The 27,965-nt window shown below is 32.5% G+C and overlaps 6 protein-coding genes across 8 annotated transcripts; 1 reads left to right on the forward strand and 5 right to left on the reverse strand.

Moving 5' to 3' along the window:
- Window positions 1-3,077: 3,077 nt before the first annotated feature.
- On the reverse strand, window positions 3,078-4,795 carry LOC145131490 (DCD domain-containing protein NRP-like). Its single transcript, XM_079066178.1, has 4 exons — window positions 4,720-4,795; window positions 3,640-4,031; window positions 3,457-3,570; window positions 3,078-3,364 (listed from the first exon to the last, which is right to left on the reverse strand). Exons 2-4 carry the CDS (start codon window positions 4,012-4,014, stop codon window positions 3,212-3,214), a joined length of 642 nt encoding a protein of 213 aa, XP_078922304.1. The 5' UTR covers window positions 4,015-4,031; window positions 4,720-4,795; the 3' UTR covers window positions 3,078-3,211.
- Window positions 4,796-10,229: 5,434 nt separating this feature from the next.
- LOC145131542 (Tetratricopeptide repeat (TPR)-like superfamily protein) lies at window positions 10,230-13,853 on the forward strand. Its single transcript, XM_079066243.1, has 3 exons — window positions 10,230-10,457; window positions 10,925-12,450; window positions 12,548-13,853. The coding sequence occupies exons 1-2, from the start codon at window positions 10,343-10,345 to the stop codon at window positions 12,445-12,447; spliced, it is 1,638 nt and encodes a 545-aa protein (XP_078922369.1). The 5' UTR covers window positions 10,230-10,342; the 3' UTR covers window positions 12,448-12,450; window positions 12,548-13,853.
- LOC145131608 (uncharacterized) lies at window positions 12,438-13,938 on the reverse strand. Its single transcript, XM_079066293.1, has 6 exons — window positions 13,807-13,938; window positions 13,414-13,675; window positions 13,303-13,339; window positions 13,094-13,199; window positions 12,756-12,866; window positions 12,438-12,634 (listed from the first exon to the last, which is right to left on the reverse strand). The coding sequence occupies exons 1-6, from the start codon at window positions 13,936-13,938 to the stop codon at window positions 12,518-12,520; spliced, it is 765 nt and encodes a 254-aa protein (XP_078922419.1). The 3' UTR covers window positions 12,438-12,517.
- A 1,900-nt stretch (window positions 13,939-15,838) lies between these two features.
- LOC145131658 (CRAL-TRIO domain-containing protein YKL091C-like) lies at window positions 15,839-18,557 on the reverse strand. 3 transcript variants are annotated; one of them, XM_079066335.1, is made up of 7 exons: window positions 18,442-18,557; window positions 17,493-17,607; window positions 17,146-17,407; window positions 17,026-17,062; window positions 16,828-16,933; window positions 16,362-16,472; window positions 15,839-16,273 (listed from the first exon to the last, which is right to left on the reverse strand). In XM_079066335.1, the coding sequence occupies exons 2-7, from the start codon at window positions 17,598-17,600 to the stop codon at window positions 16,157-16,159; spliced, it is 741 nt and encodes a 246-aa protein (XP_078922461.1). In that variant the 5' UTR covers window positions 17,601-17,607; window positions 18,442-18,557; the 3' UTR covers window positions 15,839-16,156. The 3 variants fall into 3 exon arrangements, with proteins under 3 accessions (XP_078922461.1, XP_078922534.1, XP_078922501.1); XM_079066408.1 differs by having other exon boundaries at window positions 18,474-18,555; XM_079066375.1 differs by having other exon boundaries at window positions 18,324-18,454.
- A 3,742-nt stretch (window positions 18,558-22,299) lies between these two features.
- On the reverse strand, window positions 22,300-23,645 carry LOC145131792 (succinate dehydrogenase assembly factor 2, mitochondrial-like). The gene is made up of 5 exons (XM_079066460.1): window positions 23,315-23,645; window positions 23,132-23,236; window positions 22,920-23,046; window positions 22,763-22,831; window positions 22,300-22,650 (listed from the first exon to the last, which is right to left on the reverse strand). The coding sequence occupies exons 1-5, from the start codon at window positions 23,437-23,439 to the stop codon at window positions 22,504-22,506; spliced, it is 573 nt and encodes a 190-aa protein (XP_078922586.1). The 5' UTR covers window positions 23,440-23,645; the 3' UTR covers window positions 22,300-22,503.
- A 1,828-nt stretch (window positions 23,646-25,473) lies between these two features.
- LOC145131853 (uncharacterized) lies at window positions 25,474-27,596 on the reverse strand. Its single transcript, XM_079066518.1, has 3 exons — window positions 27,293-27,596; window positions 26,662-27,115; window positions 25,474-26,578 (listed from the first exon to the last, which is right to left on the reverse strand). Exons 1-3 carry the CDS (start codon window positions 27,403-27,405, stop codon window positions 26,183-26,185), a joined length of 963 nt encoding a protein of 320 aa, XP_078922644.1. The 5' UTR covers window positions 27,406-27,596; the 3' UTR covers window positions 25,474-26,182.
- Window positions 27,597-27,965: the final 369 nt, after the last annotated feature.

Raw genomic sequence — 27,965 nt, forward strand, 5'->3', positions numbered from 1 at the left:
GAGATGGTCACGGTGGCGCCAGAAATCCAAACGACATAGAGACAGATCTGGATGTCGGCGACGTTGCAGATCCGGCGTTGGATGTTCCGATCTTCACCTTCATCGTCAGTGGTGGTTTGGATTTTCTGGTGAAAAGGTGGAGGAACCCTGGCAGTGGGTGGCGTTTTCCGGCGATATGGCGGTTTCTGGGGATGGCAGTTTCCGACGGGGAACTGGATTCCGACAATAGATGAGAGAGAGAGAGAGTCTAAGAGGGGTGTTAGTGGGGTGGGGAGTGGGTGGTTTATTAGGTAGTAAGTTTATATTTTATATTTCGTTTTTTCTTTTATTGTAATTAACTAATAGTAAAGAAAAGCAAAAAAGAAAGAGATATGGGTAAATCCATCATTTGCTGAATTTTTAAAATGATTTTGGACTAACTAAAACAACAACAAAATGAAAACTTTGGACTTGTGTGTTAGTCCAAACTTTTTTGGACCAAAGTGACAATTTTGAACAACCACATAGACCATTTGTGCAGTTTAATCCTTTAAATATTATAAAAAGTAAATTACGTAATTGGTCCCTATGGTTTTTCTCATTTTACAATTTTGGTCTAATATTTGAAAAGTTAATAAAACCATTCCTATGATTTGGAAAAGTGACAAACCTTGGTCCCTGTTCCAGAAAAAAAACAAATTTATTCTTTTCAACTTTTGTTTTGATTTTTACCTATTTAGGAAATTTAATAATACAATTTTAATAAATGACTAACCTCAACCCATCCCACCCACCGTTTTTCTTCTTCATCAACGCCTCCATTTTAATCTTTGATGACCAGTTTTACAATCTCCGATCATAACCTTCGTCATCTCTGGTAACCATATAAAATCTATCAACCTAATGAACCATATGTTTGAACTATAACAACCTATCAACTTAATATATAACTTAACTGATTAATTTAATAGTGATCTTAATTTTTTTTGGTGGTGACATTGCATTGTCTTGGTAAATATGTTTCCTTATATTTAACAAAAGAGTGGGACCTGTATATATTTTTAATGTATTTACTTCATGAGTTATAGAGATACAGAAATAGATTTAAATATAGATAGAGATTTTAGGAGTAAAACACTTAATGTAAATTTATCCAAACCTTCACGGTAAAAATCCCGACAACCTCAATCAGCCCATATTTAACAATCTTAAGCCTATCATGTAACTGATAAATCAAATATACATTATTATGATAGAATTAGAACACGGGAACCAACTACTAGCAAGGAGTTTCTTTAAGGAGGAAAACTACAATTAGAGAAAAACAACAAACACTCACCTGTAAGCTTCGGATGGGTGTTGTTAATCACACCCAAATTGACCTACGCATAGGTTCAAATGACCAACCATCATACCTGCACATAATTATTAAACCCAAACGTATCATAAGTCACAAACCACAATATAAATAAATTTTAAATTTGTGGTCCCTCATCTTATATATTATTTTCAACTATGATCATTTTCATATATATATATATATATATATATATATATATATATATATATATATATATATATATATTGTTTTTTACAATTTATTAATTGTTTATGAAAATTGAGTACCTGAAAATGATGTTTTTATTAGAAACTATTAAACTTATTGATTAATAATTGTACTAATAAACCTAAAAATTTTACCATGTCGGTTTCAAAATCTGATATGTCACTACTGAAATAACTTCTTTTATTATCACCATTTGAGATATATTGCTTGTGTGAATATCGTTACCCTAATGAATACATATAAATATGAATATAGGATATACATAAACATAAATATCTTAACAGTAATAAATGAACGTACATCGTAATTTAAGTCATCATTCAATTTAATTCATCAAATGATGGCAAAATACTTGGGCCGACTTATGTCATTACTTAAAATAAATTGTTTTCCAAAATTATGTACGATGAAAATGAAAGTGGACGTGGCTATTTATAAGAAAACATTACTTATGTTATGATTAAATATATTGACTTATGTGTCGGTATCGTTGAATTTTGTGTCAGATAAAAAATGTCATTTGAATTGTAGATAAGAAATGTCATTGAATTGTGTGTATCATTACATTTATAGTCATCTTATTTATAATTTATTTTCGATTTTCATCTATTTTATTTTTAAAACATTATTCATATATTTTTATCTTTTTGTTTATCTTTATAATATTTTTGATTTCATCTTTCTACATTTAAAATTATAAAAGAGTGTCATGTGTAATATTATTTTATAGTTACAATTACAATAACTAAAGAGAAGAAGTTATAAATATATAATACAATTAAAATGAGTCAAAAGAGTCGTGTCAAATAGTTTTATTTGTTTTACCTCAAATGCTAAACATGGCATCATTTAAGCTACACCCTAACCCTATGCCAGCTAAATGCAAACTTCGTGTGGACTTTTCATAGTCAAACTCGAAACACTTGAATACTCCTGGGTCATTTAATCTGTTTATTTTCAGCTATTTTTAGTTTAGCTATTTGATCCGTTAGAGATAACATATAAGCTAAAATCGACTTGGCAAATATAGCTCTCTATTCTCCATTTAGAAGGGAACTATTCTCTATTAATAGAAAAGTTAACCTCATACATTTTTTAAGTTTCTGATGCAAACTAAAGTCACAAAATATTCACAAAGATTCTAACTACCCCTCACCAAAAATTTACAACCAAAACCATGTCATCACATTCTTCTAAGTACCCAATCTTTCGCCACCTGCCAACTGTCAGCGTAACCCCCCAGGAAACAAGTAATAAGATGAAACTGGCAACTCATGCCCTTGCGATTGTGTATGAGATTGAGGAGGACGCGGTCCACCATAAGGAGTTGTAGGCCGCAGTTGCAGAGGAGAACCATAAGCAGCTGGTGGTGGGATAGGGTAAGAGTTGTGACCCAAATACCTATCAGCATCCAATCCAAATCTTTGATCACACGGATGCATTGTCATATAGCTGTCAAAAAAACCAAAATTTAGATCACGTTTTTCAAAATTACAATTTTGTCCCATTGACATCAGTTACCTTGGATATGGTTGATGATACAGATGACCTGGCGGAGGTGGGGGGTGATGGGCGGGGGCAACAGCTGGATGGCAATTATGTAAATGTGGGTTTAGGTTTAGCCCGTTTTGCTGACCCAATTGAGGAAGATTATGAATTGGTTGTCTATACGTATTTTCTAAAGGCGTTTGTTAATGAGCTGTTGATCCATCCATTAATATTATTTGTGGCAGGTATCCTCTGTGGTTCAGGTGCACCATTAGGTGCTGTAGGGTATCGTGCAGGGATGGGACGAAACAATGACAGAAGTGCCCTCACCTGCAATTTTACGAAAATACCCCAAATGGGTATTACTATTATATAAGTTTTGGGAAAATTGGGGAAAATGACAGAAAGAAAATTGTGTTTACCAGTTGACTATTAAGTTCTGGTGCAAACTTTGGGCCTTGATAATTTTCTTTAATGGCATGTCTGAATGTACCTATGGGGAGTGGAAGAGACTCCTTGTAAATCTTGAATCTTACCTACAAAGATTTTTATAAAATTATTTACGTAATTTTAGATTATGATTTTATATAAATAAAAGATTTTACCTGTGCTGGAAACATTCCACCAAAAGCAGCAGATTCCAAGTTCATTCCTCCATTGGATGATGCTTCATAGACACCATAAAGAAGCTTCACATCAGTATCAAACAGAAAAAGCTTGGTGCCTGGTTTGATCTTTTCAACAACTTGTCTTCTACCAGAAGGAAGACCAAAAACTCGGTTTATATAACACTCTGGTTTAGTTTTTCCACTACACATGAATATGTAACCACAGAATTCTTCTTTTTTATCATTCACAGGAGCAAGAGCACTGTTTTCTGAAGAATGATGAACAGTGTCTTTAGATATGTTGTTTGTTAACTTCTTGAAATGTTTTTTGGCATGAGGTCTGCTTGAATCTTGTCCTTGTTTTTTGGCCATGATGAAAACTGTTAATACTGCAAAATCAAGATAACACCTCAATGTCAGGAAGCAAGAACATTCAATATCTGTATGTATTAATAGAAACGCACATGATTCTAAAGATTCTAATAAACATGATCTTGTAACTTATAGGGTTTCCTATAAGTTCCCTTAAGCTATATATTGTTTTATCTCAATTTTATATATGTTTCAAACTTGGAATGAATTCTATAAAACAATAACCAGTCCAACTTGATGCATAACCAACTAATAAGAGATGACAAACAAATAATGGAGTAAATTATGTACAGGAATTCTGTAATATCATGTTTCATTGTGCTTTTTCAAAAATTGCGCAATATTCAATTAGGTTCTGTACGAAATCTCGATAAGACTAAATTTAAACACACACACACACAGTCAGGACTCAAAGTAACCCCAAGAAGAAAAAAAATATATAGGTGGTGTTAGGTCGCATGGAATTCGAGATTTGGAATTAAAATCGGATGCAAATTATGAACAAATTTCGTTTGGATTCCTTCCCAAGATATTCGGGTGAATAAATCTTACATTTCGACATCAACAACATATTGAAAACCGCAAGGAAGCAATGTGTCCAAGAATCGAAACAATACGGCCACATGTAGAAACAAATATACAAAAACCCTAATTTGTAATCAATAGAACGAAGAAGACGAAGATAAAAAAAAATGGCGAAATAACCTGAAAGATGAAAGGTCCGAGGGTTCTTGCAGAGAGTAGAGAGTGGGTGGGACAAATATGACTATGTAAAGGATTTACGCTAACCGTCATAAAAACCTTATATTTTGACTTTTTGTCTTTTTAGACCTAAATTTTTTTTCTTTTTCGAAAAAGACCCAACTTTTATGTGTTACTTGTTATTTCAGACCCTAGGTAAATTAGGTATTTTTGTTTCATAAAAGACCCTATATTTTGTAGTTGTTTCCATTTTAGACCTAAAATGTTTTTTTTTTTTCAAAATAAACTCAACTTTAAAATTGGTTATAATCTTCAAGACCAAATATATAAGGTACTTATTGACTACACCGAAAAAGAAAGTATACATGTATACACTAAAAATGTTATCTAATCTATTATATTTTGAGCGAATATAACCTAAAAGAAATACAAAATTTTATTTTTGTCTAAAAGATATAATTAAATTTTATCTTGGATATATATTATATCATTAAACTTGATATTTTGTTTATAGAAAATGTTATTATTACCGCTAATAAAAAGTTTGATGTTAATTTGATATTTTTTGGTAACATGGATAATACATGGCTAAGAAGAATCTTTTAGCATAATAACAATTTTTTTTATTTGTAGAAAAAAAAATACCATATCATTTAACAAACTATATACAAAATAATTTTTTTAGTTTGTCTATTATACTTATTTGGTGAGTTTGGACATATTTCACTCTCTCACTTTTCTATATTATTTTTTTGGCCGAATTTTTTAATTAATTTTTTTAGAACAGTTAACAAACGCACTCACTATTATACTTCTAAACCAAAACCATAGAATATTTTATAGCATTAGCCTATTATTAAATAATATGTTATAATTATATCAAATAAATACATAAAAATATTAATCATAAACATTCGTATTAGTTTTGTTTAGATATATGAGATTCTAGTTTAAGACTTCCTTAAAAAATGTTAACATCACATATGGATACATAAAACTATATTTTGTGAATGAAACCATTTGAGCATAAGTTGAAAATCCAAATAACAAGAATGATACCGCACACTTAAATATCAAAATACAATGGTTGACATTGTTAACAATGGTTGGAATGTGGTGAATGAGCAAAACGGACAAAACTATGAATTTTGTTGTAGAGAAAAGAAAATTGAATAGTTGGCCTACTACCTCATTTTATTAAACTATCTTATGTATACATTGTGTTTAGATCAATGCATGGTGTTTGTATATCACTGTTATTGATTCTTAAGGATAATCATAATAATTACCAAAATAAAATTTAGGATTTTATTTTAATTTGAAATGATATAATCACGTTTTTATGCATGAACGAAGTTACGCTTCATTAAATCGGTATAGTTAAGTACCTTATACAACTAGTGTTAAAGGTTGTAACCAATTTTAAAATTGAGTTTATTTTGAAATAAAAAAAAACATTTTAGGTCTAAACTGGAAAAAAGTACAAAATTTAGGGTTTTTTATGAAATGAAAATACTTAATTTCCCTTTTGGTAACCTGCTAGGGTCTAAAATAACAAGTAATAGGTAAAAGTTTGGTCTTTTTCGAAAAAGAAAAAAGTTTTAGGTCTAAAAAGAAAAAAAGATCAAAATATAGGGTCTTTTATGGAAATAACCTTTTTTATAACGGTTAGGAAATGGAATATTTACGGTGTGCCGGCGAGGAGTAAGAGTAATTAATCTCTTTGACGGTTTAAGGTAAAATCTTTTGAAAGTTATAAATATGTAAGTAGATCTTATGAGTTTTAAATAAGATAAATCATTTGTTTATGTAAGGAAATTTGAACTTTTTTTTTTTATTAATTTGTACGAAGGAGTAGAAGCTTTATGTATATTTATGTAATTGTGTTTCATCTATCCCTAGATTATTTTTACCTAAAACTAGTTTGATGGAGACAATGCATTGATTTTCATGGTCAAGATAAAAGCAAGTACAAAACTACTGTTCCAAACACGATATAATTATTATCACCTGTCAAAAATGTAATAGTTATAAGATATCGTTTTATGTCCAATATACAATAGTAAGTGTCAATTATGTAATAATGTGTGTAGTGTGCATGACATATGTAATAGTTAGTGACAAATATGTAATAATATGTGTAGTGTGCATGACATGTACTCAACGATGAATAGTAGCATCAGTTGCATGTCCTATATGTAATAATCTAAAATTAGGTATATGTCTAGTATATGTATTTGACTAACAATAGTTAGTCCTTTTATCGTTTGTAAAATATTGCCTACATAAGGATCATTAATCCTATATAATAAAGTTGAGCGAAAATTTATGAAATGAGTTTACCTTCAAATTTATCTGTTAAAGTTTTTAACTTTTGAATAGCATACTATATATTTTAAAAATACTTTCCAATAATTGAACTCGTACGATCAGATCATCTATCAACAATATCATCCAAGTATTCAACTCATATGATTAGGTACTCTCTTGTCTATTATTATTGTTATTTGATATTTTATATTATGATTAATTTTAAAATACAATATGAAACAATACACAAATTATTTCTAGTTTTTATCTTATAATCATGGGTTCTTTTCATCAAAGGGAGTGAAAATGGTGAAATTGTTCTTCATTGTGGAAAGATTGTGATCAGTGGCGAGTCTAGAACGTAAAACTACATGGTTCGCTATTTAAATGAAACCGATAAAAGAAGAAAAATATTATATATATATATATATATATATATATATATATTATTGCGGGTTCGGATCGGGTCGAGTCGTAAAAGCAAAGAAAAAAAATAAGTTCTTACAATTGTACTCGACGAGGTCTTATAGCTTGATATAATTTCACAATTGTATCATTACTAATATTATCTAAAACATTTTTTTTTCAATATATGACACCGTTTTATCACTTAAAAATTGATCACCCATTTTGTTGCGTACATTAGTCTTTACCAACTTCATTGTTGAAAATGCGCGTTCCACACTCGTTGTTGCAACGGGTAAGATCAATGCAAGTTTTAAGAGAAGGTAAACCTTAGGATATATTATATGCTTTTGTCCTTCGACCATCTTTTTGGAAAGTTCTCTAATGCTCTTCAATTGATTAAATTGTTCATCTTCTCGCACATTCTTAATGTAATTTTTAAGTTCAACTTCAAGAACTTGAAGATCATATTATGTTGGAAAGTCTTCCCTATAAAGTGTAGCCATTTCCATTAGTTTATCCAAGTCAAAGGCTTTAAAAGACTCATGCGGGCACAAACAAGCTATGCAAAGAAGTAATTTCGTGTTGGTTTCATTAAAGCGATGGTTAAGCTTTTGAAGTTGCATATCAATCACCGCCTTAAATACATCAACATTATAGTGGTGCACGTTGTTAACCTGAAAAAAAATCTGTAACATGCTAATGACAAAACACAATAAATAAATCAAGTTGGTAATATCAAACGTTACCAACCTGTGAACATCTTCGACGACTGAATCCATCATAATATTCATCTTCCATATCCACAATTTTAACATCATGTTTATCGCAAACAAAGTAACATTCCCTAAAATTGGTTTCCATCCTACATCTCTAATTTCTTAAATTGTTTTTTTAGAGCTACTTACTTGATTCATAGCATTTACGATATCTTGGTCTTTTCTTTGTAATGTTGTATTTAAATGATTTGTGACTCCCAAGATATCAACCATCAAGTGTGACAAAACACAAAATCAAAGGATTTTAATAACCTTAAGATGCGAATTGCTTCAGCTTTACGATCATGATCACTATTATCTCTACCAAGGTCTTCAAGTACTTCACAAATTGAAGAATATATGTTCTTGATATTCAATAGAGATGAAAAATGAGAACCTCATCGAGTATCATATGGTCATTTGATACCCACTTCTTGGTTCAAACTTGTACCACTCTCAAGCTCACCTAAAATTTACCATATAAAAGTTTAATTAGAATAACATAACCACAAAATATTTTAATAATAAATCTAGTACAATTATAAAGCAAACCTTCAACCAATGCTTCTATAACTTTATTCGTTTGTTTTATTCTTAAACTATTTCGTCGCTTGTAGGAAGATCCAATAATGTTTAATAGCCGAGAAACCGCATCAAAGAAATCATTAACCTTCGTGTGATTTTTTGCAACAAACACTAGGGCTAACTGTAATTGGTGAGCAAAACAATAAATAAAGTATGCAACTGAAAGAAAAAAAGCCCACAGTAACTATTCGATATTATTAAAATAGTTGTAATCGGCAATTAAGTAATTAACAATCGGAGCAATTCATGGGATTTGTGAAGATTTGTGATTTGGGAATTGTAAATCATCGATTAACCGTTTGTGGTATTAGAATTCCAAAACAAAAAAAATTAATATATTATTCACGATTCATAAAATGACAAAATTAATAAAATTGAGTAATTGAGTAATATACTTATGGTGGTCAAATGCCAAATGGTTATAATATGAATATATGATCGCCGCATGAATGAAATTGAAGCCTTCATGCCTCTGTGAAAACTGCCGCTGTTCGTGAGGCAACTTAACTTCTTCTTCTTCTTTTTTTTTTTTTTTTTTTTTTTTAATTTAATTTATATTGGGCTATGCATATTGGATTATTTTTAGGGCTACTAAAACATTAAACAAGGGCTCTAAATATCGAATTTATTATTATATAATTTTTGTCAAAAATATTTAGATGGTTCAGTCATATTTTTTTTAAGGTGGGTCCCACTAATTTATTATATATAACTTGTAATATAAAAAAAAGGTGGGTCAAGTGACCCACCAAATATATATACAAACTCGCCACTGATTGTGATTGTTAGGACATTTTACACCCACACCCATATAATTTTACACAAATGATAATCATTCAAGTAATTTATATGTAGATGCCACTGTAGTAAGTTGATCGGGTTGATCCCGTGCTATTAAATGCTTTTAAAAAACAAATTGAAGCAAGATGCCAATAAATTGAAGCAAGATGATGATGCAAAATTTGAATTTATGGAAATTCGGTTAATTAAAATTTGAAAGCATGAAAAAGTTCTAAATAATATATAATAGTGTTTATTAGTGATGATAAAACAAATTTATTTGTTTTGCCTTAAAGTTTATTGATTTCATACATCAATGCTAATACCAAATTGTTGATAATCTAACAGTATCTCTTGGTCAAATCAATCACCACGTGGGTCTCATAACAGAAATAGACAAAAGGTGTTTTATAAGAAAAATCACAATATAATACTATCTTTATAAAAATATATATTTAAGTAATAATTATAAAAAAAGTTAAATAAATTTGTGAGTTTTAATTTTTGTGACAATGTATGTATAGGGCATTGGCATTATGGCTATGGCATATTGGCATATGAATCGAATTTGGAAGGTATATTGTTATATTTGGGCCAAACTGAGCTGGGCTATGGAGCTATTGAAGCACTAACTAGAAGCCCATAAGTGTATTCCTAAACTGCTAAACAGTCGGCGTCCAATTCTCCTCCATCAATGGCGGGCGAATCTCTACAGTTGAACGCTACACGGACAAGCGGGGCTGCTGGTGTTTTTCTTACCAACAGTCATACTTAACTCATTGCAGGTGATGAGGATCGCGATTATTAAACGGATTTATTTGCAGAATAAGCGTACTTGCATCCGGCAATGGCGCTCAAACCACGCAGCATCCAGTATCGGGTTTCCTCCTAACGAACCTTCAGGTTACTTACCTCTTCATCTCTCACAGACTCGCTGAACAAAACTTAAATCAATTTATTTTTAACTCCATCTATTTCCCTACTGGATTGCGAACAGTTTTCGTGGAATTACTCTCTTACACCTTATTTTGACGCACACAGCATTGAAACAATTGACAGCATCCATCGGAGTTCGCAAATCACTGGCATCATTGTTTCATCTGTTTATTGACACATTATAATCACTTCTCGTAAATCATTGATCTCATACACGCACTAGTTTTCAGCACACATTATAATCGATATATTTGAAGCTTTGTGTAGAACAATATATGCGATTTCTAAACATAAATGTTAATGCTAGAAAATATTGGTGCTTTATTTTTGAGGTCGAAAAAGAATAGGTTACACTTCAAAGAACTTCTGTTATGAACTTTTCACTTGGAAACTCTTGTGTATATTAAATCCATTCTCCTTTTATGGAACAACAGTTTCAAACCATCAATTGTTACTCCGTTCTCTGGAAGAATGCAAGTTTTCAACTAATTCAACATCTGTTAGTGGAACACATGCAAGAATCATTAAACTCGGGTACCAGACATGCCCATCTCTCACATCACTTCTAGTTACTACATATCTATCTTTCAATCTTCTCTCTTTTGCTCATCAATTACTTAATGAAGTTCCTTATCACAAGTTCAATATAGTTTCATGCAATTTGATCATTGCAAGTTTCATGAAAATGGGAGATATTGATATTGCCAAGAAAATATTCCGTAAAATGCCCAAACGAGATTTAATATCCTGGAACTCAATGATAGGAGGTTTTGTTAAGAATGTACAATTTCAAGAGGCATTTGGGATCTTCAGAAAGATGTTAAGTTCAAACATAGAGCCAGACAAATTCACATTTTCATCCATAATCACTGCATGTGCTCGTGTTGGAGCTTTAGACCAAGCTAAATGGATACATGGTTTGCTAACCGAAAAAAGAATTGAACTCAATTTTATTCTGAGTTCTGCACTTATAGACATGTACTCAAAATGTGGTAGAATTGAAACATCAAAAGCAATTTTTGTAAGTGTAAGACATGATCATGTTTCTGTTTGGAATGCCATGATCAATGGTCTAGCAATGCATGGTCTTGCCATGGATGCCATTGAAACTTTCTCAAAGATGGAAGCTAACAATTTTTTACCAGATCAAATTACTTTCATTGGAATCTTGACTGCATGTAGCCATTGTGGTTTGACTCAACAGGGGCGTGAGTATTTTGACCTAATGAGAACAAAATACAAGATTAAACCACAACTTGAACATTATGGATCAATGGTTGATCTGTTTGGGCGAGCTGGGCTTCTAGAAGAAGCTTATGAAGTGATTCAAGAGATGCCAATGGACCCTGATGTTGTTATATGGAGGGCATTTCTTAGTGCATGTAGAACACATAGAAATCTTGAGTTGGGTGAATTTGCAGTTGCAAAAATATCAAATCTTGATAGTGGAGATTACGTGTTACTCTCAAACACATATTGTTCAGTTAATAAATGGGATAAATCTGAAAAAGTGAGAAGTATGATGAAAAGGAATGGTGTTAATAAAAGTAAGGGAAAAAGTTGGATTGAAGTTAATGGAGTCATTCATCAATTTAAAGCAGGAGATAAATCACATTCTGAAACGGAATCAATCTACAAGGTTCTAGAAGCATTGATTGGGCGTATTAGACATGCAGGATATGTTCCTGTTACAGAATTGGTTTTAATGGATATATCTGAAGAGGAAAAGGAAGAGAATCTGAATTATCATAGTGAAAAGTTGGCATTGGCTTATGGGATACTAAAATCAAGCCCTGGATCTGAAATTAGGGTTTCAAAGAATTTAAGGACATGTCTTGATTGTCACTCTTGGCTGAAATTGGTTTCTAAAGTATTGAAAAGGGTAATTATTGTAAGGGACCGGGCCCGCTTTCACCACATAGAAGATGGTGTTTGTACATGTGGCGATTATTGGTAACTTGTAAGTTATTATTATAAATATTTGTTACTTACATTACAACAATTTTCATAGCATTTTACATAATAAATTAACTATCTTGAATGGGAACTAATTTCAGTTTGCCTCCATAAATTTCTGGAAGTTGACTCTCATCAATGTCTTTCAGAAGTGTTGACTTCAGCTCCTTATTTTCAACAAATATGATCTGCAATGTAAGGTAAACATAAATTCAATTATACTTTTGTACTTGTGTACTTGATCTTATTATTTGCACCATTTATGACTTCCATATGAAGGTGTTTACTTTAGGATGCAGACAATCTTACCTTTTCCCTTGTTTTTTTATCGATAAAAGGATAAATCATCTTCCATGCTGCCATAAATATGTAAGGAACATGCAGAAAAAACATTTTTCCAAGTCTTTCTGGATAATACTCCTGTCATAAACATCATTTTTTACATCAGAAAATAAACTTATACTAGGACTATATGCAATTTATCTGTGTATTATATCATCCTACTTTCATTTCTTCCTACTACAACATCATACAGCTATTTTTTTTTTCTTATTAAGAGTTTAAGAAATTTTTTTACCCAATTATAAAAAGTGAAAGTACATTGCTATTTCTTGCATATGAATATAAAATATACACAACATAAATACCTGCAAAATAGAGATGGAGGCAAGATATGCACGTATATCACTGTTTGAATATCCCCATCCTTCAACATCTGCAATAGCAACAAACTTTTCCTGTCCAGGTGGCATCCTGATATATTCATTTTTCAAAAATCAGTTATCCAGTATTTTTCTAGATAATATTAGTCAAAAATCGGTTATTGAGTATTTTTTCAGTTCCAATATACTCATACCTTGAAGTTATTCTTTCAAAAGTGAAGGTCACAAAACCTGTGATTAATCACAAGTTAATTAGAGAAAGTATTGAAAATATATATTGGTAAATAATAAGTTAAAGAACATACGCTTGAATTCTTCTAGACCTCCTATTTTATTTTGGTAATGTCTGCCACCAAATACGAGTGTAATCAAGCGTCCACTTCTATCTGTTCCTTGCATGAACAATTTGTTTTGTGCTAATTCATTTGGGATTTCAGATACAGAAATTGAACCATTTGGAACAAATGTTTTTCTCCATTTAATAAACTTTAGAAGCATAGCAGAAGCTTTGTCTACATCCAGATCTTGAGCACGAAGAAATCTTCTGATTGTCAAATCATCATACTCCTAATATACAATTTTAATTATTAGTCTTACTTACTTGATCTTAGCATTCAAAAAAATCTAGAGATTTATTGAATTAGATGTTAAGAAGAACAGGATACAGTTACTTGTACATTATGCATTAAGACATATACCTTGGAGGTGGGATCTTGCTTTTCGACTATATCCCTGATTTGCTTAATCTTCTTGTGTTCTTCTTGGCTGATTTCATTATTCTGCACAATACCACTATTTCCGTCCATCTGTTTTACTTCCTCTCTAAACATGTTAATATTTGATTTACATGCCCATATTTATACAGATTTATATTTTCTGTGTGTCAGTGATTCTCTCTGTAATTATATATTACTTTTACAGAGAAGTTGAATTATGAAATTACTAAATAGGGCTTTGTTAGTTGTTTCTTTTTTACTTAATTTGGTCAGAATGACTTTTTGGGCATCATAAATTTTCACTTAGTACATGTACTACCTATGCATTATAAACATGCTTATAAACTAATAATCATGCAACACATTTTTTATGTGGAACTCAATAATATTGACATCTCAGAACTACCATCCATATTCCATATGCATATTGGAAATTGACTTTAGACCCTTGTGGTAACTACCATAAGTGTCAACTGGCGTGTGATAAATTTCCATTAGCATATGATCTAAAAACGTTTACTTAATGATCATTGTGAATGAAATATGTAACATTGATCATATAAACTAATAAACCACCTAAATTCTTGTGTAGTCTTTATTTTCTTCACATTTTGTACTTTCAACTAATTCAACATTTGTTATTGGAAAGCATCTCTCACATCAATGCTGTTTATATCTTTTAATCTTTTCACTTTTGCTTGCCAATTACTTAATGAAGTTCCTTATCACAAGTTCAATGTTGTTTCTTCCAATTTGATCATTGCAAGTTTTATGAAAATGGGAGACTATGATATTTTTATTGCCAAGAAGATGTTCTTAAAAATGTGTAGAAATACATGTTTTTGATGAAGCATTTGGGTTCTTCGAAAAGATAGCGAGTTTTTTTTATAACTAGTTTTACTTGTAACAATTTCTAAAACCAACCATTATAAACAACACACTTTACTTAAGTGTTGTTTCTTTTTGACTTTAATGGGCTTAATAGGGACAACACTAAGAGGCTGTTTTTTTTCCTATCGAATACTGTATGGGTGAAGTAGTTGAATGGGTAATGATGTCTGTTTTGATGAAGTGTTGTATGCAGAAGGTCTCTTTATTTTCTAGACTTAATAAACCATTTAGTAAATGACCATTTTACCCTTGCATTGCAAAAAATCAAATTTCACAATATTCATCACTTTTAATGTAAGAAGAGTTGGGAGGAAAAAATGGACCAATAGGTAAAGGCTTAGGGCATATTCGACATGGACCTTTTGAGAGTTGCTGGAAGCTTTTAGCTTTTTGCTTTAAGAAAAAGCTTTGTTCGGTAGTATGAGTTTTTAGCATTTATTTTAAACAAAAAGCTCCTAAATCAAAAACTACTTCAAGTAGCTTTTGGTTTTATCTAATTTTACTCCTTTAAAAACTAACAACTATTTTTGCTGAACACGTCTGCACAAATAAAAGCTACAACTTTCAGCTTCCAGCTAGTTTTGTCAAACACGTCCTTGGTCTCTTAACCCATGAAGTCATTAGGTTCAAATTAAATGTTTAACCCATCAAGCCAATTAAGTTAAAAAAAATGAATAGCACCTTAATCTAAAGTCTAAACGTTATTTATTTTTAACTTAATACATGCAACATCTTAATGGGCTGGGGTGAGGGTGTGTTTATCCATCAAGACGTTATTTTTAACCCTAAATTCATGTATTTCTTTTTTTCCCCAGCTGTACGGCTTGTATTCTTTGTGATTTCTTGGTTCTTCTTCATAATCAAATCTAATAATCCATGATTTCTTGGTGAATTGTTTGTTTTCTGATACCACATAAGCGTGATTCATAAAAAAATTCTCCTTGTTCATCACAGTTCACGCCACAAAAGGGACCAAAAAAAAAAAAAATCAAAACTGAGTAAACGTTTCTCTGTTTTTCATAACAAAGTTTTCCAGCTAGTTGTCACTTATCAGCATGCATGCTAATTTGACAAAAATCAAAAATCATTTGTTTCTTTATAAACGTTACTTTGTGATTCTCCATTTAAAAATATAAAATATGGTACATCTTTGTTATTCTCAATTAACTTTTTCTATCACCAATGTTTACACTTTCAATTTATAACAGTCCTTAAATAACGATCAACTGTTGGTGAAATGGTCAAATTTTCATATTCAGACTGTTTATACAGTCCAAAGTTGATACGAACATACTCCCTCCGGAGTCCAGACATCATACATGATTTATCCATTCAGCACTTTACCCATACAATGCTTAATGAGTAAAACAGAAAAAGAAACAGCCCCTTGTGACTCTTTCTTTAATGAATGATCTCACTTCTTAGGAGAACATAAACCAAACTAGCTATCTTGGATGGGAACCAATTTCATTTTGCCTCCATAGATATCTGGAAGTTGACTTTCGTCAATGTCTTTTAAAAGTGTTGACTTCAGCTGCTTACTATCAACAAATACGATCTGCAATGTAATGTAAACATAAATTCAATCATATTTTATTACTTTTACTTCGTGTGCTTGATCTTATTAGCCAATAATTGCACCTTACCTTTTTCTTTGTTTTTTCATCAATAAAAGGATAAATCATCTTCCATGCTGTCATAAATATGGAAGGAGCATGCACCACAAACATTTTACCAAGCCTTTCTGGATAATAATCCTGTCATAAACATCAATCTTACTAATTTATACTAGCACTTAATAATGCAAGAAATAGCAATGCACTTCCTCTTATAGCATCCTACTTTCATTTCTTTCTATTATACCTTCAATTCTATTTTTCTTATTTAGGCATTGTACTTTGAATGATCTACCCAGTTATATAATTGTACTTTCATCTTTTTTTTTTTAGTTGGACATTATACTTAAAAAAGTATCTACCCAATTATATCAGTGAAAATTGCTTTGTATCTTAATGACATTGCTATAAGTTACAAAATTTTCAAAGTATAAACCATGTAACATGAAGAAATGAAAGTAGGATGCTATTATAAATAAATTAGATGGTTGTAAACCTGCAAAATAGATAGGGAGGCAAGATATCCACGTATATCACTGTTTGAATATCCCCATCCTTTTACATCTGCAATAGCAACAAATTTTTCCTGTCCAGGTGGCATCCTGATAAAAATTCATATTTCAAAAATCCGTTAATAAAAAATATTAGTTAATTTTTTTTTTAATTTACAAATCGGATTCCAATATGGTCATACCTTGAAGTTATTCTTTCAAGTATGAAGGTCACAAAACCTGTGGTTTAATTCTAATCGCAATTAATTTGAGAAAAAATAAAATCAAAAAGTAATAAGTGAGTGTAAGAAACATTAACATACGTTTGAACTCTTCGAGGCCTCCTGTTTTGTTTTGGTAATGTCTACCACCAAACACGACTGTTATCAAGCGTCCACTTTTATCAGTTCCTTGCATGAACATCTTATTTTGTGCTAATTCATTTGGGATTTCAGAAACAGAAATTGAACCATTTGGAACAAATGTTTTTCTCCATTTAACAAACTTTAAAAACATAGCAGAGGCTTTCTCAATGTCCATATCACGAGCACGAAGAAACCTTCTGATTTCCAAATCATCATATTCCTAATACACAAATTTGAATTATACTATATATTAAGATAATTACTAGATCGAGGTTGACTTGTACGTTTAGCATTAAGTCATGTACCTTGGAGGTTGGATCTTGCTTTTCAACTAAACTCCTCATTTGCATAATCTTCTTTTGTTCTTCTTGGCTGCTTTCATTATTCTGCATAATACCATTCTTCTCCTCCATTTGTTTTCTGTTTTAGTTTCTTTGTAAACATGTGAAATATAGAGATTTATAACTATATACAGAAACTAATTAATATTTGTATAATCTGTTGTCGGCTGGTGGCATCATTTAATTGGACGGTTAATGCTGGCGGTGACTTTTGCTAAATATAATATCTGTTGGGATGGGTAGTTGGATGTGGGCATCATCGTTAAATGCTAGGGGGATTTTTCATTTAGACCCCTTTAATATCTCTTACTTTCATATTTCCTCAAACATCTTTCACATGTAAGGTGCAATAAAATGTAAACCAAGGAGTATATGTTTTTTGCCATTAAAATATGTACATCTTTTTTAAGAACAAATAAGTTTTAGCTAACGTAATGAAACATGACTAAACGTCACAAATATTCAAAATAGTGGCCAATAACAAATTTGTAAACCTAGGGGCCCTTTTTGGAATAATGACCAAACTACCAAACTTGGGCATTTCTGTAAATTATGAAAACTTAATTTAACTTTAATGTGCCAAAAAATGGTATTTATAAAACGTTTAATTTCCAGCATCATGGTCAATGATGTCGTATCGTAATCCTATTTTGTGTATATTGACCGTCCAAACTTTTTAGCCTTTTTTTTTTTTTTTGAAAAACGTTGGTGATGTCGTATCATAATCCTATTGTGTATATTGAGTGTGTGATTACATGATTATCGGTATGTAAGCAATAATTTTATAAAACTAACCATTTTTAAGGCATTCAGTATTTGGAACATGCATTGGTAACTGACCATTTGTAGTTTCAAAATGAAAAATCTTAAGACGACTTGAACAAGAAGAAAGAAATATAAGAGTCGTGTTTACTGATAGGAAGGAAGGAAAGCTGGCAGTTTTACATGTCCTTGAATCGGAAGGAAAGCTAGTGAAACGTATGTGTGTTCTACAACTTTGCCATGTTTATTGGTAAAGGAGGGCGACCGATTGGTTGGAAAAGAACCAATAAAGAAAAATAAATAAATAATAGAATTGGAAGACCAATTGAGTATGTGGTCGGCTGGCAATCTCATATTCACGACCATGATCTACACACATGGCAGTCTATGAATGGTCATTTCTTTTAATTTTAATAATTATTTATAGATCTGATTATATGTTTATTGAAAATTTTTAAAACAGTATATTTTATTGTTTTTAATTTCCATATATTACAAAAATTTTGGTTGTGTTAGATTGTTAATAAATGGTTAAATTTTGAATTTGGCTGGTTGGATACTTTAGATATGGACGAGAAAGAAAATTATTTTTTAATAAAAAAAATGGATCGTGATGTGTTGCTAATAAATATAGGTTAAGTATATATACGATAACTGTAGCTAGCTTGTAAATTAGAATAATAGGGATACTTTTGAAATTATAGAATTTTATAAAACATTTACCTCCATTTCCTTTCAAAAATAAATGAACTGGAGAACTAGACTTCTTTTTATATTTCTTTCCATTTATCTTTAAAAAAAATTGAGAACATAATGTAAGAAAAGTCAGGTTTTACCTTTTTATTGTTCATTTATTGAGAAAGGATGGATAGTTGTAATAAAGTAAGTTGCATACCGTGAGAAACAACGGAAACCTGAAAAAGATTAAATGGGAAAAATAACAATGTACTTTTGGATCGAAATTGTGGCATTAAAATAATTTTATTAGTATATGTAGAGTTGTCTAGTAATATATATATATATATATATATATATATATATATATATATATATATATATATATAAGCAGTTATCGCGGTCAAAAATAGAATAGCGGTCACCGGCCGCTATTTGAAATCGTGGTTTTCGCGGCGGTATAACGGTGATATAGCGTTTTTTATATTATTTAGAAATTATATATATTAGACTGTTAATCAGTAAATCATACTTTAAAGTTCAACCTAATCCAGTTGATTAGTTAATCAGTAAATCATAATTCACATATCATATTTAGTTAATCATACTTCACATATCATAATTAGTTAATCATACTTCACAGATCGGTTACCAATGCCCCAGTTAATCATACTTTAACACAATTAACAAGAAAACATATGAAATACTTACTATTTTATCATACTTTAACACAATTACAGTTATCAAATAAATGATTAAGCAATTTGATAGTTAATCATAATGTAGTACTTCAAGTTTTCAACACAATTAGCAACACAACACATACATGGTTTCAATGGAAGTCATGACAGTCACAAAATTACAATTTTATTCAATAGAATGACACAAAAGTTTTAGTTAAGAGGCTAAGAAAAAACAATTTTATTCAATGGAATGACAAAAAAAAATGTTTTTTATATGTAAAATAGCCCAAAAATGGAATTTATTCAAATAGCGGTTATAACGCCGCTCTAGCGGTGACCATAATCGCGGTAAATTGCGGCACTAATAGAGTCACCGCTATTTCGAAATAGCGTTTCCTTAGTGTAATCACTTTATTATACTTGTATCAATTTAGACGTCTTTAGAGCATCCAAAATATAAAGAGCTTATTTGTGATGATTACATTAGTGTAATCACTTTATTATACTTGTATCAATTTAGACGTCTTTAGAGCATCCAAAATATGAGTTTTTTACCCCAAAAACTCATGAAAATTCAAAAAGCCATCGGATGAGTTTTTTTCAAACTTAAGTTTTTTCAAGGAGACTCTTAATTAACAAACTCTTTTCATAAGTTTTTTCAATTATTTGGTGGATCTCAAATGTTTTCAACTAGCTGTAATCATATGTTTGTAGCTAGCTGTAATAGGCAACTTAGGCTAAGCGGAGTGGAGGTTGCCACCGGCCTCGCTACGCTCGCTAGCCAACTTGAAACACCTCCCCCTAGCACTCGCTTGTGGGGTCGCTACCGGGCACTCGGCGAAGTTTTGGCGAGAAGATAGAGAAACAGCAACGCATTGTGATTGGTTGGAAGAAGACGAAGCGGAAATCAAGTTTGGTGTTATTTTGCTTTTAATCTGGGTTTGCACTTGATGTTCTCCAAAACAAACAAAATCGTAGAGGCATGCCGGTTGATTGGTTCATTCTTCATCGATGATCCTACTCCAAAATAAATAAATAAATAAACCCTCCATTGATGCTCCCGCTCCAAAACTCACTCGACATACAAGATGGTAATCGTCCATAATACAAGGTGATTGGAGAAATTGGCATCTACGGATGTCAATTCTGAACCAACGACTCAAGAATGTGTCAATTGAGAATGTCTCAATGTCGAGTATGAATTTGTCGACTGAGAATTGAGGTACACATGACTCATTGCACGTACTCTTTATTTTTGTATGAACACCAAGTGTTCGATAAAATTCATCAATGAAAAACTTCCTTCCAGTTTTTGGGCTCCTCTTCTTGTTTACACTTCTAAATCAAATGTATACCTGGTTTTTATTGAATTTGTAAAGGAATATTATTTATGTGATTGTTAACACTTTGAAGTCAATCTTTTCGTGATTTGCAATGAATGAACATACATTTTTATTTTTCTTTGCTTTGTACATGACAAATCCAATAAGGTAAGAGCAATGCTAAATGCAATTAGCACCTAAAATTCTTCATGGCATACTTTTTGTTTTCTTGAAATAGGTATGAAAAATAAAAGATGTAATTTACTGAATTTTAGTCTCTGATTGGAACTTTTGACAAGTTAGTAGTTATAACCTTATATTAATCATTAACTGTAACATTATTAAACGTATCTAAAAATAGGCTTTTTTTTCTTTGAACTAGAACCACCATAATTCAAGAAGCTCTTTTCCTTTGTAGCTATAGCTATGAAGGTTGTCATGAAAAAATGAAAATTCGTTGCTATAAAACTGAAAGTGCCTTGCTATAAAATAAAGTAAATGAAAAAAAAAAATGGAGTGCTAAGAGTGTTAGCACTCCCTACCAAATGCTAAGATTATATGTTAAATGGTCAAAAATGAGATGGCACTCAAAAAACTGATGTGGCAATGTGTTAGAAGTGTTACCACTCCCTTTAGCCTTATTGACGATTTCACAAACACACATGTTTGAAAGTGTTAACATTTTGCATCCATTATTACATCAGAAAATGTTGACGATTTCACGTACATGTTTGTAGCTAGTTGTAATAGGCAAACTATTTGGAGATAATGAGTAACATTTTGCATCCATTATTACCTCAGAAACTAACTACTATTGTTCCCTAACACACATGTTTATAATTTTCAGCGTGTGTTTGAAAGTGTTGAGATGATATCACATAATTAGAGTTAAATAAATAGGATGCAGAAGATAATGTTTGGCTATGTTGGATGTTCTTTTGTTGTTCGAAGTTGTAATACTCATGAAATCAATTGTGCTCAGGTGTTTGACCATTTGATGGATTATGATTATTTAGGGATTTCATACTTCATAGACAAAGGGATATTCTTATGTAATGTTCAATTTTTAAAAACAACACCCTCGTTGATATTAGTAGATACCTTGCAAGATGGTGGTTGTGAGGGTTGTGACAGCATCAGTGGGGTGTTAGTGGTGGCAGCAGTGGTGACAGCAACAACCGATGATACATCTTATGTAGTTTGGTTTTGTCAATTTTGTAACGAGTACAAAAGTTCTACTATTACAATAACAGTGTTTTTTTAATAAAAAAATTTAGAAGTTTGTATACATTCAATTTTATAACAACATTATAACAGAACAATCTCATCTTTGCCAAACACGCAACTTATTCAGACCTGAAAACATCATACTCTAAGGTTTACAACATCAGCCACTATAGACTAGAAGATCATCATCATCATCATCATCATCATCATCATCATCATTATGTCATAACACCTTTATTCTTCATAATTTTTTTAACATAAGTAAACTTACTAAGCAGCAGCAATTGAGTTATAGAAGAAGAAGAACTACTGATTCCCAACATCAGGGCTATCACGACCTTTCTTGAAATCATCCCATCCTCTCACCCATGGCTGCCCAGGTGTAGCCCTTGTCTGTTTAGATGCATAGCTGTCCAGGTTGTTCATTACCTTGCTACGCACCTCATTGAATACCTATTATTTATTACCAAAAACAACTTTCCCAAATCAGTCCCACTCTAAACAATACATACATAAGAAACAAACTAGTACATGAATTCATGTTTTTCAGTAAAGTTTAACTCACAGGATTCGTCTCGATTGCTTCAGGAGGTTGCTCCTGTCCAGTGAGCCATTTCCACAAATCTGGATTTTCCTGCAATTCAAAAGTAAGTAAGACGGATGTTAACCCTAGGCGTAATCTGTTACTGGTAATTATTAGCAATAATATTTGTGGAATTTACCAGGTCGAGGACAGTAATAAGCGATTTGATCCCCTTTTCATCTAAAGATCCAATGTGATTCTCCACCCAACTTCCTAGAACTAAGTCCAGCTCCAGAAAACCCCTTTGTTTGCTTCTATACAACAATCTACTCCAATTTACAACAAAAATCAGAAATCGTCATCATCATCAATCACGCTTCTGGAATTCAAATAGGGATATGAAAAACAAACCTGTTAGTTAATATTCGCTTGCTTTCTTCGTTGGACAAATCGAAATCTAGGGATTCGACACCGCCATTAGAAGAATAGAAACGAGAGAATGAATTAACATAAGGCCTGAAACTTACAGAAAACCATCAATAGAGGAACAAAATTAGGCAACACACACACACACACAAACACAAGACTGTGAACCTGTAGAGAGTTTGATACGGAATGGTGGCGTTTGACGATGCGCCGCCGAGTACTCGAGCCGGGGCGGCTGTTGAATTAAGGAAGCGTGATATGCCAAACAGCACACTTCTTCTGATATTCCCCATGATTTGCTCTGATTGTCGCTGTAAATTAGGGATTCGCGTTATTTTATGTGTTTGATTTCAGGGATACGCGAACGCGAGGTGACGTGGCGGAGGAGGGGAAGGCGGTTCTTTGTGAACAACCGTAAAGCACCGTGGCAATTTTGGAGCCACTTGGAACCACAGCAACGTACAAGTGATCACTGCATTGGAAAGTCAAGGATCGAATGTTTAATTTGCAAAGCACGTCCATATATTCAACAAAAAATCGTAGAAGGAGGTGATTTTAAAAACCTAATCGCCCTTTTTTTTCTTCTAATAAATCGATTCCTTTTAAAAACCTAATCGCCCTTTTTTTCTTCCAATAAATCGATTCCTTTTAAAAGTTAAATTCGTACTCATTAAACATTTTTGAAAAATAGCTTCTTACGCATTAGGTTAAAAGGTATAGTTTTGTGATTCTTACGAGTTTAGGGCTGTAACATCACATAAAATCTTTCCACCTCCACAAAATATATCAATGGGAAATGGTGTTTTAGCATGGAAAGAGAGAGATAGAGAGAAAGAGAGAAGGGCAGAGATTATAGACTCACAAAGCCTCACACTCACGACATGAGGGCGATGTAGCTGTTTCACTCACGCGTAGGTGGCCTTGCCACATCAAGTTAAGGAGATCATTACGGATACACTCCGTTTAGCCTTACAACAGTTCAGTTATACTTTTAATTCTAGGGTTTTATTCATGAACAACTAAAAACTCGATTTTTCCAGTTTCTAGTTGGACATTTGTCTATGTTTGAAGTTTGGATTTGTTTTTAATCTAATGATTCATGTTTTATTTGATTTAAAGTACTTGAATTTACAATTGAGCGAGAACATGATGACAATAAGCAATAGGGCTCTCGGTTTGCAGTGTTAGAAACTGAAGAACCCGAAGGGATGGCCGATGAGCACAGGCTCGACGGAGTGATAAGGGGAACAATGAGATAGAGCAACGGGAAGAAGGTCATCGTCTCTTTGGGAAGAGTCCAGCTCCAAAGGAGATCTTGTCAAGCCCACTCGCTCTATTATGGATGTCCCTGCGGGAAAGGCTATGCTAGGGCATGTGGTCGATGCCATGGGAGTACCTATTGATGGAAGAGGGGGTCTAAGCGATCACGAGCGAAGACGTGTCGAAGTCAAAAGCCTCCGGGATTATCTAGTAAAATTATTTAATTTATAGAAACCAAAATTGTTCTATTAGTCAAAACTAATAACAAACAATAATTTGGTTCTTCATTTGGATTTAAGGGATGTTTGGGATTCCTTATTTAAAACAACTTATGTTATATTTAGTGTTTGACAATAAGTAATAATAAAACAACTTATTAAAATTTTTTAAATAAGTCAATAAGTAAGAAATGACTTATCAAAAACTTCGTATTTAAGTAAATAAGTGTTAATAAAAATATTTTTATCCAAACACTAAAAACTCCTTATTACCGGTATCAAACAAAAAATAAGTCAATAAACACTTCAAATATACAAATCCCAAACACCCCTTAATTTCATTGTCACATAACACCCCTTAATTTCATTGTCACATTATAACTGACATTAGGGTGCTGCTTTTATAAGTCAATTGCTATATCAAATCACAAATGGTTCTAGTGTTACTCCTTTTTGTCTTTTTTTTTCCTATCTTGAATTCAATCAAGTTATTCCTGTGCATTAAGCTAAACATAAGGCTTTGGGGAGTGGTCACACCTACCCCACTGAAAAAGTGTTGCCACATGTGCGTCACGTCAGCTTCACACTCAACCCACCACCAACCCACTAAACATTGGAAATGGTTACCACTCCACATTATTTATATTTTTATTTTTTAAATTTTAAAACATTAGATTAAGTAAAAAAATATTATTATAAACTTAAGTAATCATTTTACTAATTAAAAAATCAAATAAACATATTATTAATTTTTAAAATTAAATAAACATAACTATATGTAGTTAAGGGTTTAACTTAATTCAAATAAAAGTGAAAGGGTATAATAGGATTAAATGACAGAATCTCAGGGACTAAATTTGTAACTTCCATTAAAACATATCTAATGTACACCCGTTTACAGTTTGGTTGTCTTCTTCACCCGATTTCTGGAAAACGGGTATATCCTTTTTTTTTTTTCTTTTTCTACTTCGATGATTAAAAGAAAAACCAACAAAATTAAGGGGCAAACGGTCAAAAAAGAAGCAAGCCAATAGGAAGCTCCGTCTTCTCCCGTCTCCGGAGCCACGTCACGCGCACCCCACCGGACTTGGGGCGGTGTTCACGCGTGGGGAGGCGTGCCACCTCAGCCCAAGACGTCGTGAAAACGCTCCCATACCGGTTAGCCTAAACACACACACACACATATTAGGCTAAACGGAACAGCCTAAACACACACACACATACTAGGCTAAACGGAATGGTGAGTAAAACTCACACGTATGCTGACATGGAAGCCCAACTCACGAGTGACTTGGGTGGGGGGTGGGGACATCCCCTGCCTTGTGACCATCCATGAAGCCTGCTACATTCCTTCACAAATGAGAGAGAAAAAACCTTCTCTCTATCTTTCTATATCTCACTACTTCCTTACTCCCTAACACCATTTCCCAGTACTACTGACTTCAAGGTGGAATTATTTTGACACCTTCACGCATAAATGCATTGTGTATAACTTCGCAGATCAAATCATGTCTCCTTCAGTCCATTAAGTCAAAAAAATACAGACAAACTCTAGCTTTTAGAAATTAATCTCACGTCTCTCTGCAAAGAATTTGCCATTAACAGACTGGTCCCTAATCAAAGCAAGCCATACAGCAGTATCAGCTCCTTCCTCAGGTGAAGTCTGACCTGCCCATCCAGTCATGGCAGTTTTCACCCACCCTGGGCAGCAGCAGCTGATATATATCTTCTCACCATCATCTCTTTCAGACAATATCCTACCCATAACCCTAGTGTAACCATTCACTGCAAGCTTCGACAATGAATAATCAGTATTGTTTTGAGGCCATCCTCCAGAGATCCAACTCCCATCTTTCACTTCTTCCAAGAACTTGTTCATAGTCTCATCAATCAGATCTTCTGATAACAACTCCACATCTTCTAATTTCTCTCTCAATCCAACATCCCCGATCCTCTGAAAACACAATTTTGAAAAAATTTCAGGTAATGTAGAACAGTAGAAGGTTGAATTTATAGATGAAAGAAGATCGTACATACATTTCTTCTGCCATTAAGTCTTCCCAATCGCGAGCTCACATTAACAATCCGAGCACCTTCAGCTGAAGGTTTCATCAATGGAAGCGAAGCTTTAATCATGTTTTTGGTTCCGACATAGTTTGTGTTGATTACCTTTTCAGCAAACTCAACGGAATTATCAGATCCGGTATTATGACTTACTCCTGCATTGTTTACCAGAATGTCTATACCACCATACTTTTCATTTACCCAAGCACAAAAGGAATCAATGGATTCATGGTTTAAAATATCGAGTTGATGGAAGACGACTTTCAATCCTTCTTCCTGTAGGGTTTTGGTTGCTTCTTCCCCAGTAGTAGTGTCTCTTGAAGTAAGAACGACTGTCAATCCATGGAATGCAAGCTGTCGTGCGATCTCAAATCCAATTCCTCGATTGGCTCCGGTCACCACCGCTATTGTGTCTGCAGACCACCACCTAAATTAATGATACTGTAATGATTAATTTTTTGTTCGAGAATTGAGAGCTCTTAAAGTTGAATTTCAGCCATGATGATGATTGTTTATCAACATTTCTATAACTTCAGTCCACGATTGGGGATTAGGGTTCGCTGTAGAACAAAAGTAAACAATTAAAAGCGGGTATTGGATATACCTGTCGTGGTCTGAATAAGGAACTGTACGGAGGCGAGAGATCTCTTGGTGACGTTTCTCTCTACGCTCCTTGGCTCTCTCCTTTTTATTCGTACGTTTCTCTGTAGCGTCCATTATTACATAATCGAATCGAATAAAGATACTATTTTGCCTGCAACTCGATTCGTTCGGACCACCGACCGGGGGAGGCAGGCTGAGAGAGTGAACGGCGGCGTTATTTTCCCAGTGAAGTCGAGGGTTTTTCTGTTGTCACTATGAACCTATGGGTCTTAGGAGGGTGTTTTGTATTGCTTTTTTTAGCTTTAATAAAGTCTTAGGGAGGGTTTCCTGCGACTCTCTCCTTTTTAGCTTTAAAAGTCGTTTCAAAAAAAAAATTTGATTTATAGTTTTTTTTTTTTTGAAAAGAGGTTTTAAAATATATTTGAATAACTTTTAAGGAAGTAAAAAAGTTGTGATTTATAGTTTTTTTTTTTTGAAAAGAGGTTTTAAAATGTATTTGGATTAATTTTTAAGGAAGTAAAGACCAAAAAACCAAAAATCACTAAAAGTGATAAATTTCTAACTTTTAAAACCATTTCTTTTTCTTCTTGCCAAAAAGTCATTTTAAAAAAACTTTTAGATTTGTCAAACACATTTTCAAACTTTTAGCTTTTTGAAAAAGCTAAAAGTCTAAA

Source organism: Lactuca virosa, chromosome 1, assembly GCF_052849685.1.
Source record: "Lactuca virosa cultivar CGN04683 chromosome 1, Lactuca_virosa_CGN04683_v6, whole genome shotgun sequence".
Lineage (NCBI taxonomy): Eukaryota > Viridiplantae > Streptophyta > Magnoliopsida > Asterales > Asteraceae > Lactuca > Lactuca virosa.

Bases quoted from the DNA above. Each gene is read 5' to 3' on its own strand.
- LOC145131542 (XM_079066243.1), top strand. From the start codon at position 10,343: ATGAGGATCGCGATTATTAAACGGATTTATTTGCAGAATAAGCGTACT. The intron at 10,458-10,924 runs GTTACTTACCTC...ATGGAACAACAG, and splicing joins TCCTCCTAACGAACCTTCAG to TTTCAAACCATCAATTGTTA.
- LOC145131490 (XM_079066178.1), bottom strand. From the start codon at position 4,014: ATGGCCAAAAAACAAGGACAAGATTCAAGCAGACCTCATGCCAAAAAA. The intron at 3,571-3,639 runs GTAAAATCTTTT...AAATCTTTGTAG, and splicing joins GTGGAATGTTTCCAGCACAG to GTAAGATTCAAGATTTACAA. The intron at 3,365-3,456 runs GTAAACACAATT...GTAAAATTGCAG, and splicing joins CAGAACTTAATAGTCAACTG to GTGAGGGCACTTCTGTCATT.
- LOC145131853 (XM_079066518.1), bottom strand. From the start codon at position 27,405: ATGGACGCTACAGAGAAACGTACGAATAAAAAGGAGAGAGCCAAGGAG. The intron at 27,116-27,292 runs GTATATCCAATA...TCATTAATTTAG, and splicing joins CCTTATTCAGACCACGACAG to GTGGTGGTCTGCAGACACAA. The intron at 26,579-26,661 runs GTATGTACGATC...TTGTGTTTTCAG, and splicing joins GACTTAATGGCAGAAGAAAT to AGGATCGGGGATGTTGGATT.
- LOC145131658 (XM_079066335.1), bottom strand. From the start codon at position 17,600: ATGGAGGAGAAGAATGGTATTATGCAGAATAATGAAAGCAGCCAAGAA. The intron at 17,408-17,492 runs GTACATGACTTA...TTTGTGTATTAG, and splicing joins AGCAAGATCCAACCTCCAAG to GAATATGATGATTTGGAAAT. The intron at 16,274-16,361 runs GTAAGGTGCAAT...ATTACATTGCAG, and splicing joins ATGAAAAAACAAAGAAAAAG to ATCGTATTTGTTGATAGTAA.
- LOC145131792 (XM_079066460.1), bottom strand. From the start codon at position 23,439: ATGGGGAATATCAGAAGAAGTGTGCTGTTTGGCATATCACGCTTCCTT. The intron at 22,832-22,919 runs GTAAATTCCACA...TTTGAATTGCAG, and splicing joins TTATTACTGTCCTCGACCTG to GAAAATCCAGATTTGTGGAA. The intron at 22,651-22,762 runs GTGAGTTAAACT...AATAAATAATAG, and splicing joins AAGCAATCGAGACGAATCCT to GTATTCAATGAGGTGCGTAG.
- LOC145131608 (XM_079066293.1), bottom strand. From the start codon at position 13,938: ATGTTTAGAGAGGAAGTAAAACAGATGGACGGAAATAGTGGTATTGTG. The intron at 13,676-13,806 runs GTATATGTCTTA...ATTGTATATTAG, and splicing joins AGCAAGATCCCACCTCCAAG to GAGTATGATGATTTGACAAT. The intron at 13,340-13,413 runs GTATGTTCTTTA...GATTAATCACAG, and splicing joins AGGTCTAGAAGAATTCAAGC to GTTTTGTGACCTTCACTTTT.